The sequence below is a fragment of the Ammospiza caudacuta genome, chromosome 1, assembly GCF_027887145.1.
Source record: "Ammospiza caudacuta isolate bAmmCau1 chromosome 1, bAmmCau1.pri, whole genome shotgun sequence".
In the NCBI taxonomy this organism is placed as follows: domain Eukaryota; kingdom Metazoa; phylum Chordata; class Aves; order Passeriformes; family Passerellidae; genus Ammospiza; species Ammospiza caudacuta.
Window position 1 is genome coordinate 13,992,973 of NC_080593.1, and position 15,468 is coordinate 14,008,440.

The 15,468-nt window shown below is 38.4% G+C and overlaps 1 protein-coding gene across 12 annotated transcripts in view; it reads right to left on the reverse strand.

Moving 5' to 3' along the window:
* Nucleotides 1-10,117: 10,117 nt before the first annotated feature.
* The window catches only part of CREM (cAMP responsive element modulator), a 35,158-nt gene continuing 29,807 nt past the window's right edge, over nt 10,118-15,468 (reverse strand). For 8 of the 12 annotated variants that reach the window (XM_058807174.1, XM_058807217.1, XM_058807202.1 and 5 more), the window contains 2 exons: nt 12,922-13,078; nt 10,118-11,229 (listed from right to left, as the gene is read on the reverse strand). In XM_058807174.1, coding sequence (XP_058663157.1) covers nt 11,085-11,229; nt 12,922-13,078 — 302 coding nt within the window. In that variant the 3' untranslated portion in view covers nt 10,118-11,084. The other 4 variants (XM_058807209.1, XM_058807165.1, XM_058807241.1 and 1 more) reach the window with 2 other exon arrangements.

The window sequence follows — 15,468 nt, forward strand, 5'->3', positions numbered from 1 at the left end:
TTTAACAAAATAGCTCCACAACATTTTATAATATCCTCCTGGGATTGTGTATTTTCAATTCCAAATGAATAGCTGACTCATTCCCAAGAGTTGCAGAGGCACATATTAGCTTAAGGCCTTCTTGTATTCTTGTGCAATTGTTCAGCTCTGTAAATATCCATAAAATATTTCTACAATACATTCAATATATTCAGAAATCATTTTTTACTTAATGCTAAATAAGTTAAAATATACTAGCTGATAAGGAAGAGTAAAGAGAAACTAAATAATCCTTATCTAGTATTTAATGGTCATGGATATCTCTGTACTTCAAGCTTAATTATATCCAAATTCACCAAAATAGAAATATTAAGGAGACTATGATATTTGACTAAGCACACTGCAACAAGGCCAGGTTTTGCCAAAGCCAAGGTTTTGCTGTTTAAAATAGGATGTGAATGAACTTGGATATCTTGGTCTTAAGAGCTCCTGACATGGCTACAGTTTTGCTCCTGTTAACAGCTACAATTTTTTCAGTGCTCACAGAGCTGCTGCTTACACTCAACCTAACCTGAATGTCTAACACAACTTGATACCATTAGGGTTTTCAGTTAGCTTCAAAGTTGCAAAACCTACTTCATACTTTCAGATCAAGCTGACAGATGAAGCCAACAAAACTATTACTACCCTTTAAAATTACATAAGCCATGCCTGGGATGTTCAAGGTACATCTTCTATGGCACAGAGTCAGGATCACTGTCCCAGATATGTAGAATGGATCAAATTCCTCCTTTGCCAAAGAACTTTCAATCTCACCTCTCCTGGGAAGTCTTCAGCTACTGTGCTGGTCAGGATCTGCTGTCTGTACACCATTATTCTGATAATACTGTCTCCGCTTCCTTACCACAGTTGCTTCTCTGAGGACTTTTTCCTCAAGATAAAAGTTAATCTTTCTTGGGAAGGATCAGGAATTTGTTACCATTGAGGTTGGGTGTATCTTGCTTAACTGCAATCAAAAAAAACAGCTGTCTGGTCCTAGCTCCCCTCTGAACTGTTTGTTTGTTTAGTGGAAGGAAAGAGATTTCAGCAAGAGCAAATAACTTCACCCTCAGAGTTATGGACAGCACTATGGAAACACTGCCTGCCTCCCACTGAAATACAGAACTAGTCTGTGGAGAAATACCTACAGTTTAGATTAGATTATCGTTGTTAGGTAAGACAAGTATCACTTCAAGCAATTGAGAGTTAATTTATCCAGGAATCAGAAGAAAGGAGATGGACTTTCTATACCTACTTCTATTAACTTCTCTGAACTTTAATATAAGCAGTCATGTATTATGCAGAGAGCTTGTACACAGTGAGGGATCCAATTACCAGATTTGGGACCAGATGTCTGAAGTTTAGACATGCAACGATTTACTGCACCATTTAGTATCTGGTCCTTAAGATAGGGCTATTTCCCATGGCAGGTTCACAAATGTCATTGCAGTTCTCCTGGGTACCATCAATGTGGGGATGCTCTTCAAGGTTTTCACCCTGTAGCACTTCTGCAGTGATGAGGCACAGGTAAATCTGCAGGCCAAGTTCTGGCTGTGCACCAGCTCTGCCCTTCAGGCAGGTCTGCTTCTCTCATCACTGGACATACACAGCTTCAGGAATGCTGAAGGAGAACCAGCTGCAGCACTCCAGACTCATTTTGTACCACTGCTACTGAGTACTGAGCTAAGACATAAGCACAACTATTTTCCAGCCCCCTTGTGGCAGTATATTCCTTCATTTTTTCATTTTGCCTGTTTTCTGCTGGGTTGGTTTGTTGGAGTTTTTTTGCAGCTTATATGCTACAAGGTCTAGCTATGCTTTCTGCTACAATTATTGACTGACTTGAGCAAACAAAATCTGCTGATCTGGCCTAAAGTGCATATCTGATGGCATATCAGCTACATTCCCTGTGTTTTTTTAATATCTTTCGTCCTACTTTATGTTGCTAAAGAATCAAAGCAGATGGATTCATTAGGAATAAAATCTTTAACCACGTTTAACATCTATTTAGCCACTGTCTTTATGATTCTATTCATTTGACAGGCTTATTTCCTTATCGAGTCTTTATTTTAAAACAAAGCTGCTGTTCTGACACCACTTCTCTACGTTATTGCAAAGTTAATGTTATGTTTTAATAGGATTATTTTATATCAGGAATTCCATTTAGTGTGTTTCATTTTGCTGGGCATCTGTCCAAGATTCCAGATAACTAATCTCTAAAAAGTGACCTACATACTTAACCATTGTCCCATTCATAAGTGACACTAATTGACTCATTTTCTGTTTGATCTATACACAATTTCTCATGCAATTGCATAAATCCTTGTGCTTTATTAGTTTTTTTTATTTATGAAGATTTTTCCCAGAGTAATTCAGACAAAGAAGACTATCCCATATCCTAACCAAAATTTAAGTTTATGTGGACATTGTTAATCCTGGTTTCTTTTGTCCTAAATATAGTCTTCCTGCAGTGCATAATGAAGCCATGAAAGCACTAGGAGGACTAGGTTTATTTACTTAAAATTTCAGCAGAGGCAGGCATCAGAATCAGATCTGTTACATAATCTGATTCTTTCAGATTCTTTAGACTGGCAGGACAGCTATATTTTGTATTTTCAAAACCTTTGCAGAGGAGTATGTGAGGAAATGCCTAAAATTTGTTATGGAACTTGAGAGTAGAGCTTTGATAATTTTATTGTGGGAGTGCCTTCTTCTTGCTTGAAGGAAGCTTTTCCTTCCTTCAAGTTTGAGCATATGCCTTTATTTTTCCTTGGTACACTTGAAAAATCTCTTGGACATTTCTATAGCTATTGCCTTCATGTTAAGTGTGCATCAAAAAGAATAACAAGTTCCCTTGCCACAGGTGGAAGCTGACCATCTTGCTAGAGAAGAATTCAAACTTGAATTCTGTTACCCGAGGCAGCTAGGCTCTGCTAGAAGAGTCATCACTCTGAGAAAAAAAAACTTTGAAAAACAAACCAAAAGAAGCCAATAAAAAGTGATACTTCCAGAAATACTAATAACTTGAGCAAGTTCTCTTTTATGTGGCTTTGGGCAATTGAGCAGTAGAAAGCAGAGGTTCTGTTGTCAGTCATTTACAAAGGAGATCTGGTAGAAATGTATCTCCAGAGATGCCTCTTGACCTGAGGCCTGCAGGTGTGCATTCCTGCATGAGTGCAAGTTTGCTGCTGTGCACACTTGCATGAGTTGTTTCTGTTCTCCTCTCACACCTTTCCAATGCACAATGAGACCTCTGCTGTTCATACAAGTGTGCAGCTGGGTTATGAGAGCAAATCCATTTCTGATCCTTAGGGAGCTAATGGTAAAGTGGGAGATCAAAGAGAACACCTAAGGATTTCCAGGGCTAAAGAAATGTAACATTTATTTGTTTCATTCCTGAAAGTGGGGTGGTGTGAGGGTGTGTAAGACTGGAAGAAGGACTTTGTGAAACTGACTGATCTACTCCAACAGCATGAGCTAATATCAGATGTTGTTTGAGCATACTGTTTGTCACCTCAGGAATGCTCTAGTCTGGGGAGGAGATACACAACCAGATCTAACACTGGCCAAAATGGCTACACTGAACCAGCTGGGACAGCAAATCAGCTTTATAAGCTCTGCAGTCATACACTGCAGTGAAAGAGGATACTGACCCTCTTCAGGCTCTCTCTGTTACAATACAAACTTAACTGTGACCAAGTTAATATTTTGGACTGGAGAAAAAAATTGCATGGCATTTGTAAATGGTCTAATTGTGAAATTATATAAATATTTAATTTAATCTCTTAATAACAACAGTTTCCAAACTGCATGTATTTTCATTTTTCATAGAATAGGCCTATAAACTTACCACATGCAAGTGCATTTGTTGCTCTAGATCTTGACATCACATCTCATGCATTTGGCTAATTCTCTTGAAAGAGTCAAAAAAAAATCCTGTTTAGGTGTTTTGTTCACCCACTTCATAGGTGCTGTGGAAAAACACAAGTATGAACTATCCACATGGTCACTGGCAAAGCATCTGTGGGGGACAGAACACTATATGGTCATAGCTGTAATGTACAACTGTACAATTTATTAGAAAAGTGGAATCTACCTATCCTGAAGAATGCTTTTCTTCATGACTTTGTCTTTACCTTTTCCTGTGTTCTGCATTCCCCCTTTTTACCTCTCCCTTCCATTTCCAGAATGGTATTTCCATTTTCCAGGATTAAAGCCACATTATTTCATTTTCCCTTCACATCCTTAGCTCTCCAAAGATACTTAGGTTTCTAATTGTATTTAATTTCTGTGATCTAGAACTAATAACGGCTGTGCTTCAATAGCAGTATTTGCAATAGCATTTAGATAAATCTTATCATTATTACTATTATTATTATAAATCAAAATTAAATAACTCCCATTTTGTCTTTCATTAAATGGGACTATTGGTCAGAAAGAGACTATAAATTGAAAAACTGTCAATATAATTTTTTTTCCTCTTGAAAGGCTATCAAATTTAAAATAATTTATTTCTAAATACATATTAACACAGGAACAGCAGGAAAAATGAGTTTCTGTCCTCAATGGCTCCAGAACACCCCACACCCCAAATTTCCCCCATAGGATGCAAGAAATTCCCTACTTTTGGAGCATCCTTTGGCTGCTTTATCAGTTTGAAAATAAAGTGCAGACATTTATACTCCACAAGGTGTCACTCTAAAACAGCTGGAAAAAAATCGTGTCCTTTTTGCTTTGAACTTTACCCAGAAGGTCAGAAATTACCCGCATTTCAAATTTAAGCCTGAATTATCAGATTCTACTCAGAGCTACAATAATGTAACAGTATAGGCAGTGGGTATTTTTCTTGTAAGTCGTGTATTTCAAAACCAGTCTATTTTTAAAATATTTGCCTAGCTGAAGTGTGGGGAAAAGAAACAAGTATGTCAGTAACTGTTTCAATTTGGGGGAGCATCCAGCAAGTATTTTATCAGGATACATTGCACTGTCCTTTATTCAACTACCACTGGCTTGTTGAAGACACAGAAAACAACATCAGACCCAACAGCTTAGGTCTGCAAGGTATTCAAGCTTTTTAATAAAATACATTTTGTCTATAAACAAATTATCCTTTTAAACAAATATATTATAATCTACAGACATTCAAACATCCTCCAAAAAAATACAAATAGTTGTCAGCAACAAAACCTCACTTTCTATGGTTCGTGGGCAATCAGTGAATGAATCCTCTGGAATCTAATAGAGAGAATTCCTAGAAAGTTTTCTTGAATCTAAAAAAACTTACATTCCAACTTCTCCTGTAGTAAGTCCATTCCTTCATTGCTAACTACCTCTTTTCATGAACTTCTGAGAGATCTTTGACACATCTATGAATTTTAATTGCTGTAGACCACCAGGTTCAAAACATACTAGAAGAAATGCGATACAAACATGAGCAACTGTCACTTCACAGGAAACAATATTAGTATTTCAGGAAAATGAAAATCATCATTGAAAAAGAACAAAAAATGTATGGAATAGGTCTGATAATGTGAGGGAAGGAGCTGAACGTAAAAATTTACACAAGATACAACAAAAGAAAGTAGAACAGATTTTAAAATATTGACACTTTTCATTCTGTGTTCAATACTGCAGAGTTCTGATCCCTACAGAGACCAATGGGGCTTCTGCACAAAAAATACAGAAATTAAAAAATAAACAGTCTCACATCCAAACTTACCATACCTGCTTGTGTTATACCCTGTAACAGCACTGTTTTCAAACTCTGTGTTCAATCTATCCTAACTTTCCTGGTTTTCTGTGGCTGTACTTCATTAAGGACTATTTCCAATAGCTAGACTTCAGAAAAGCTAATTAGATCAGGCCTCAAATGAGAGAAAAAGAACAATGTCTGCTTTGAAGATCTCAACAGATTTGGGCCACTCATTTGTCATGAAAGATGCAGCTCCAGGCCCGTGTCTGGATCTTTGAAGTAACTGACAACTTCACTGGTAAAAATGCAGGGCTGTCAAGGATTTCAGCATTGTTTTGTTTGTTTGCCAGCTGACAAACTTCAGAAAGCTTTCAGTTCACACCTCCAGGATCTCAGAGAATCTAGTTCTTCAGAATCAACTTCATCAAGCAAAACACCTCAGTATGCATTAAACTTAAAAACGTGTTTGCAGTTCTGTAAGAATTAATGGAAGCTAGAAATGTGATAAATACTTTGCTTAGGGGAAAACAAATCCTTAAGAGAACTATTTTAGAAAAAACAACATCCTTGGTCCAGACTGAGCTTGTTAAACAGCTCTGCAGCAGCTTTTACCTGGTGTGAGTAGAACTACATTGGGAAGGGCTGGAGGGGAGAATCATGAAAGTGAGAATATTAACAGCCTCATTCAAGGTTGTTTGGAAATCCTATTTTTGAAGCCGCAGAACAAAAACAATGACTTGGCTAGATAACCAGATTTCTGAATTGTGACATTTTTATAGCCATAATTCCATTCACAAGATGCATTAATCACACCTGATTTCACTGACAAAGGCTATTAAAAGAGAGGAAAAAGCTCAGCAGTTACCATAACAAAGACACTTCCTTTACTGTTTTTTCCATTCAAGTCACACAGAATACAATGAAGTTTTTTTTCCTTAGTCTACATGCAGCACTCAGCTCACACCCTAGTCACTCTCAGACTCTGTGCATATACACAGCTTCTGCTTCATACTGAACAAGCCTGTTGCAAGAAGGAAGTTCTAACTCAGAATTAAGAAAAAAAAAAAAACTGGGAAAATAGACTAAAAAACCATTAGACAAAGAAGAATAAATTGGTTTTTGCTACCCCCCATTTCAAGTTGGCATGACAGACTATCAAATTGCTCTAGAATTTACCTAAATTATTTTCCTCAGTTATTAAATCAAGCAAATACTAGAACACTTTTACTGAAATAATGAGATCACTGTTATTCTCATCCACAAGGGCCTCATAGTGCCTTACACAAAAATCTCCAAAAAAACTAGACCCCCTCCCCACATGACAATATTTTCTCCAGGAAGGCTGACAAGCAAAAGGCAGTTACTTCTGTCAGCTGCTTAACAGCTCAGCACTCGATACAGTCTTGCTTTGTACACACCCACACACTAAATACCAAGGGATGAAACAGGAAAAAACTGTGGGCAAAATGAGTCAATCCAAACCAGAAGCTGAGCAGACCCCTTAGTTTTCTTTGAAGTGATATTTAATTCAGAAAAAGATCAGACTGAATTTAGCTATTACACTGATGTCTGCAGGGTACCAGTACAGATCAACAATTACATGTGACAAGAACAGAAGGAAAACCAAGCAGGAGACAACTTGCACTCCTCAGGACTCTATCAGTGCAGCCAAAAAAAAAAAAAAATAATCTGCAACTATTCTTGCAAACAGCAAAATCTGTGGGAATAACAATCAAAAAGTCCTCCCAAAGAAACTAAATCCACACCTACTCACACAATATATTTATTTTAATCCCTTCCTTCACTGGCCAAAACAGCTGAGGCTGTTTTAGAGAGTCAAGAGAGATCTGTCTGGATAGTCTATAGAGATTTGTCTTTGCATATCTGCTTAAAGAGGGAAACAGCTATGACTCAAAGCTGTACCTTAAGAGGAAGCTGACTATTACATTCCTCATCACCCACAAGTCTAGGAAGCTGAAGACATTTTACAAGAGACTATTTTACCTGAGGTACATGAAAATCTATTTTGAAAAAAAAAAAATTAAAATCCATGCAGGTCTGTGTACACACACTTTGCCTCAAAAGCCAATTCTCTAGCTGTCTCTCTTAAAGAAATTTGCAGTTGTGTGGCTTCAGCAAGAAAGGAGTTTCATACCATAGAAATGCAGTTTTCTAACAGGAAGGAAAAAAACACCATTTGTTTGGCCTTTTTTCCTGATTAAAAAAAAACAAAATTCTTGTCTCTGCCAAATCAAAAGTTGGGCAGTACTCAAATTTTCTTTTAATAAACTCAGATTCACTTGATGTTTCTATATAAAGAATACTATTGTATTGAAAAGGCCTTTTTCCTGCACCACATCCATCAATGCTTCAGTGTGTGCCTGCTGCCCCCAAAGGCTGAGCCCATCCTGGCTGCACCCAAAGCAGGGCGGGCAGCAGGTGAGGGAGAGGATTCTGCCCCTTCACTCTGCTCCAGCTCTGGGGGCCCCAGCACAGGAAAGCCATGGACCTGTTAGAGCAGGCTTGGGGGAGCACCACAAACATAATCACAGGGTAGGAGCACCTCTCCAATGAAAACTGCCTGAGAGGGATGGGCTATTTCATCCTGGAGAAAAGAAAGCTCCATAGAGACTTCACTGAGCTTTTCAGTACTTACAGGAGGCTTACAGGAGACAGCAAGAGAATTTTTTACACAGGTAGACAATGACAGGACAAAGAGCAGTGGTTATAAAGAAAAGAGGAGAGATTCACATTAGATATTAGGAATGAATTCTTTACTCAGAGATTAGCACTCAATTAAGAGCCTCAGTAAAGATGAGGTTGCCCCATCTGTGGCAGTGTTCAAGGCCAGGCTGGATGGAGCTCTAAACAACATGATTTATCAGTGAGTGGCATCCCTGCCCATGGCATGGGGGTTTAGAACTATATGATCTTTAAGATATCCTCCAACCCAAACCATTCTATGATTCTACTAGTAAAGAAATGAGTATCAACTACACAGATGTGGAACAGACAAGGATTCCTCCTATCAAATTTCTAATTGTAGTTAGTACCAGACACTATTGTGAAGATAAAGTGGACTTTTTACTGAATATATATCTACCACACACACACAAGTTTTTCTCTATTTAAGTTTCCAAATCCCTTGTGAGTCAGGAGCAATGCCTACCTGAAACAGAAAACAGACTAATGACAGAGCCACAACAAACTCCCTTGTTGCACTACAGAGGCTGCAAAATGGACCTGCAGATTGCATTCATCCTGCCCAATCTGAACAGAACCTCTGACTTCTGCTGACCTTAGCACTTCAGATGTATTTTCACAGTAAAGAAGATATTTCAAAGTTTACTTTACTTTTGTTCCAAACCTGCATCAGAGCCTTAGGGGTCAGAGGTATCTTGTTACCTCCTTAAATCAACTGATGTGGCTGCAGAAAGTGAGAGAGAATACCTCTTCTTACAAATGGTGCCACTTAGGTACCTAGGGGGATTTTCAAAATAGTCAAGAATATTATCCTGCATATTTCAAGTAATTTAGGAAAGAAGAAAAAATCATATACATAAACCAACCCACCCCAAGAGGGTCAGAGTGAAGAGGGTTAAATGCAAATTGAGTTTAAATTAAATTAGGAAGTCTCAATGACTTCAGTATGATTCCATTTCTCCTCCCCTTCCATACACTCACACTCTCTCACACACACACACCCTCAGTAAAGCCAATTAAGTAGGAAACAGGCCTCTCCTCCTACCACATCTGTAAGGCCATTAGTTCCAGCAAAGTTCCCAAATACTCTGCTCATAGACTGTACTGGCCAAACAATTAGATCACTCCTGAATTTAAAAAGTACCCAGAAGCAACTTTGCATATACACTAGTTTTTTCAAAGCACAATGGAAAGTTGGCACATACTGCATTTATGAGAGCTGTAATCTGGTTTAAACATGGGTTTATTTTAAAAATCTTCAGCTCTCATCTGTAGGCTACTCCAGAACTCAGTGAATCAGCAAATAGTTACTTATTGGAAAGCTCCCTTCCTTAGGACACCTTGACCACCTGTTTTGTTTGCTGAAATTGTGAAAAGAATCAATCCTAGACTTGTGGGTGATGCACCATCAATCTTCACTACCGGCAACTATCTACAGGTGTACAGGATCTAGAATGTGAAGTATTCAGGATGAACATTTAAATTTTGATATATAGACCTCCAGTGAATCAAATATTCTGCAGAATACAGAAAATTTAAGTAAATAGCAGCCATATAACAGAGAGCATCTTACAGGTATTTACAATATATTTAGCATCATGTCATGAGCTTAGGTGTGCTTTTTTCCCTTTGTCTTCTTTCAGATACTCATGGATTTTAAAGCATCTCAACCAGGTTTTTGAAGGAAATCAGACACTACACAGGTTAAACAACATGGTTCTATTAAAAACTATCTTTAACCATGGCACTCAGTGACAGCAATACAATACTTTTTTCCACAAAGCAACTAATATAAAAATATGCCATAAAATCATCTGTAGACTAGTATGCTAGTACATACATATAATCATAACATTCTTTTATAAACTCTTTCCTGAGATACCTTGGGTTGTTTGATTTTCTTGTATTACTGAATGCATTATCTTTATGATTCATCTAAAACAATTGCAAAATATTTTTAATGTGCAGGACACTTAGTAACATGTAAAAGTAATTTGTAAATACATGGCAAAGACAGCTCTTAGAAATTATGCACTTTTTAACTTTGTTATATTTTTTAACATTTGGCTCCTTGGGAGACAGAAGGATGGTGCATGAAAAACCTGAAATTAAAGCTATGAATTGACAAAAAGCAGGAAAGCATTCAGGAATGTTAGGAGTTGGAATCTATTATAAATGACACAAAGAGAAAGCCGTAAGTCATGTTGGCTATGTATTGTCTTACAAAGCAACTGGACATATCTTAGTTCACAGTATAATAAATATTTTTACTAATCTGTTTTGGAAGAGCAAATGTCTTTTAGGGTTTCAAGCTCCTGTATAAGTTTCTTGTTCTGAACTTCTAGCACTGCAACACGACTCTCCAGACATTTTATGTATTCTTTCTTCCGACGTCGACATTCTTTAGCAGCTTCCCTGCAAAAAGCAGAAGTAAAAAGTGCAAACAAAAAAGCCATTTGCATGCCATTAGAAAGCTCAGCAGAGTATGGAGACTATGACAGAATTCCAAATTTTGGAATATCTCCCAAATCAGTCTGAAAACACTAAGCAAAACTGGGTTCCACAAGGGCCTCAAGTGTCTCTTTCTCAAGTTCATATGGCAATCTGTAGAATTGCTTCCTCTCATGCCTTGATTAAAGTTCATAATAAAGGAGGTCCAAATGAAAGACAGTTATTCTGCTTTATGACAATAAAGATCTTTGAGGGCCTTGAGTTCCTCAATGAGAGTCTTGTTTTGGTTTTCAAGCACAGCCACACGATTTTCAAGACATTTGACATATTCTTTCTTCTTTCTGCGACATTCTCTGGCAGCTTCCCTGGAACCAATACAAGGCAAATGACTACAGGAACAGCCACAATATGGCAAAGACTGGATAAATGCAATTACCTGCAATCCCTGTGGCTCCACAATAACAACAACCACCACCACCAACTGCTGGATTGCACAAACAGAACATCGGATAACAGCCAAAAGCAGTAACATAGTTAAAATATAATCCAAAACATCTAGAACTTGAAACGCATCCAGCATCACCAAATACAAACATGGAACCAATACACAGAAGAATCAAGAAAAACAGGGAGTAATTGATGATGTATTGACTTGACTTGCACTAAACATTAGGATGGAAAGCAGCATTTCTTCTTCCAGTCACATTTTACTTTGTCAGTTTATCGGGAGCATTGTCTTCTGCCATCAAAATCTTAAAACCAAACCCAGAGAATATACTTTCAGAAAAACACAAACATAACACTACTCTCTTCAGATAAAAACTAGATGCCAAGCTTACATGAAGATAAAAACTTACTGCATGTTGTAACAATACGCAATACAATTTAATCCAAACAAATACAATTTATTAGCATTTCAGAACTGTCTGCCTGAGCACATTTCAGCCACACGAGTCTGTAGTTTTTATTGCTGGCAAATGATAGCCTGAAGCCATTTTGTAGTTCTGCTCAAAAGTCTCTAATATTTGAGCTAAACACTTTGGCTAGTGTGTTCAGAAGCATGTGACTAAACAAGCATTCAAATCCAGAAGAAATATTAGAAGTACTGGGAGTCCTCCTTTACTACCTTGGAACATGACAAACTACCAAATTGTGAGAGGCTAACATTCCAGCAAGTTATGAGCTATAGCATAGGCATTAGTTTTAAAACTGAAGGAAGAATAAACAAAAAGGAGGCACAACAATGCAGTGATCCTTGTAAGTAATTTAAAATAAAGGACAGGCATGAGAGCAAAGCAATACCATTAATTCAATTGTAAGACAAGTGGCTAAGCAGTGTATTAGAAATCTGCAGAGCAGACTATTTCTGTTATTAATCTGCCAATGGCAGAGGTGGCTACACATTTTAAAAAGACAGACTCCCCAAGGAATAGCAAGAAGACTGCACAGAGAAAGACTGACATTTACAACACTCAGTCAAGTCCATGACAACTAATTAAAAAATATACAGCAACTTCACACAATGGGCCTCACAAAATGACAGGGGCACTGCAAAGTATCTCATCCCAGCAGCCAAGTATTTGGCAAAGTCTATAATTATCATTCCATCTTTGAATAAGTCCTCTTCACAGCATCATTAATGGACAGCTGCTAATGAGATCCTCAGCTATTTTCCTAAACAATTCTTTGTGGGGATGTTTTAAAATTAAAGAGGCCCTACTGGTCCTTTTACTGTCAGTAGTGGGAGAGGACAGGAAGTAAAATGCAACAAAAAGTGTAACTCTGGATCATCACAAAAATTATCTGATATTGATTTCTGAATCACCTAATATTTTCAAACTAAAAATCCATGGCTTTAAGGTCAACTCTAATCTTCCAGAGTTAACAACCAATACTCTGTCCTAGAAGGACATGGGATGACTGAAAAGAATTTCCTGCCTTCCCTTCATCAATTACAGGCAGTGCTCATAACCTTAAGAAGAAAACTTTGTTATAATGTTTGAGGGGGTGGGGGAGGTAGTTTACAACACTGACCATGAATTATTGTATAGACTTACCTATTTTTCAAAAGTCTCAGCTCTCTCTTGCGTGTGGCCTCTTCTGCCATTTGCTGAGGGCTGTGCAGCGTCCCTGGCGAGGCTGCCATCACCACTCCCTGAGGTAAGGTGGTTGTGGGAGTTCGGATCTGGTAAGCTGGCATGTCTCCAGTGGCAGCTGCAAAAAAGAAACATATTTTAAAACGTATGGAAAAAAAAGAAGTATATCTGAAAATAATAGATTTCTGGCAATGATTTATCCAGGATCCCAGATACATAAATTATTGCACACGTCTGTAATGACACAACTATATTTTTTATCTTAATAGCATTTATTTCCATACTGTCAAGTGTCTGAATTGCTCTAGCATGTGGCCCCAGCAGCCAGCTGGACTGAAAGCTTCCACATGGCTCTCTTCATACAACATGAGGAAAGCAGTTTGAGAAACAGTTCAGGCAGTGACACTTCCTGTTTGCACAATCCCACAAAAGGAAGGCCCTGCATATAAACTGAGGTTTATGTGCTACCCTGTTCTCCCTGTACAGGATTCAATTTGCTTCAGAAGACAACTTTGTCCTCCTTCCTTGTGATAGCAACAGTACCAGCTTTACAGCTTCTCCTCCTCTTACAAAAGCAGTTTGGCAACCCTTGGATAAGGAGTGAGAGCTGCTGCTGCTGCAATGAAAAGGAACAGACGAGTGCTCAGGATGTTCAGGCATTTGTTCCCTGGGCAAGAGGACCACACATGGGATGCTGCAGCATTAGCAGCAACAGGAGGCAGTGGCAGTTGCACAGGAAGGAGTGTAGCTGCACAGTAAATCAGAGGGCAAAAGTTCAGATTCAGCTCCTGAGATTAGCAGTTTTGTGCCCTCCCCAAGCTAAATGCTGATCTGACTGGAAACCAACACCTTTCTCACAGACTCACGTCATTTCTTTGTTTCAGATATACTTGTCCCTACATGAAGTACCTCAACTTAAAAACACTGGGGAAGTCCTAAGTACTTGTGTCTTGTCTGACAGAAAACAAAACCAAACAAAAAACATACTCCTCTTTACATTCTGAGCAAGTATTTACCTATTTCCTTCCATTAATATTTTACATTTACATATGATAGAACAAAAATTCAAATTGTGTCATTAAAGCAACTGTATATAGTTGATGTTTCAGAGGCTATTGTTACACTTATTTTATACTTTAATTCTTCAAAGCATTATTCAAATAATGGAAAAACATGTCTCACAGTTTAACCCCAGCCTGCAACTAAGCACCACAGTCAGTCACTTGTTCACTCCACCCACACAGCTTCCCAGCTGGATGAGGTAGAGCAAACTCATACGTTGAGATGGGAACAGTTTGATGGAAATAAAATAAAATAATAAATATAATGAAAAGGAAAATAACAAAAAGAAAGAAAAATAAATCCAAGAAAAATAATTAATGCAAATTAGAAGCAATTGTTTACCACTCACCAACTGATGGCCATCCTGCTGCTGAGCAGCAGGCCCCAGGCCAGCTTTCCCTCCAGTTTATATGCTGAGCATGATGCCTTAGGTATGGAATATCCCTCTGGCTATCTGGGGTCAGCTGTTCTGGGTGGGATCCCCCACAGCTCTGAGTGCACCCCCAGCCCACTCACTGGCAGACTATGAGAGGCTGGAAAGTCCCTGACTTAGTGCAACTACTGCTGAGCAACAACCAAACCATGAGTGAGCTATCAACACCTCTCTCATCCTAAAACCAAAAAACAGCACTGTACCAGCTAACAGGAAGAAAATTAACTCTATCCCAGCTGACACCAGGTCAACTTGGAAAAATAAAAGGCAGACAAAAACATCTTGGGGAGGCTGACAGATTGAGCAGTTAACTATAGGGGGAAAAAAATAAATCTAATAAAAATATACTATTATTCTTACTATACTAATGTAAGTGCTTCACTAGTTCAAAACAAACAAAAAAAATGGAATCAAGTTGTGCTTGGACTACAATTCCACAGCCATGTCCTGAAATCATTATCAGCTTAAACCCCGTGCACCTCCCCCCCTCCTCAGTCCTGTGGGTAAAAGTGTTTGTGGAATTACAAGATGAACTGGACCAGTGAACTGACCTGGATAATCCCCCAGGGATGTGGGAGGGAGAGAGGGAGGGGGAAATCAGCTCAGAACAGCCCTGTGAGCAATGACAGGCAGCTGCCCTGAGCACAGGGCTTGGTCATCTTGTACATCTACAGGGGAATTGCTTAACCCTTTAAATCCTCCACATTTCTTAGCAGTCCCAGTCACGCCAATGGAATGGTACCTCAGCTCACTAACTATAAAAGTGGAATTTTAGCAACTCTTCAGGCTCACCTTTATGCTGGCCACATTACATACATCTTAGAGACTCTATGGTAAGAACTATCTTTTCCTATCTCATCACTAGATATTAAAGAGATGTTACCTTAATTTGCCATAGCTACAATGAATTAGAAATCCAAGCAAACCATTCTGTAGATGAAGTCATGGTGGGAAAGCTCCACAAACCAGATCACCTCAGCCTGGCAAGACCAACTAATTTGTTGTCTGTGTTT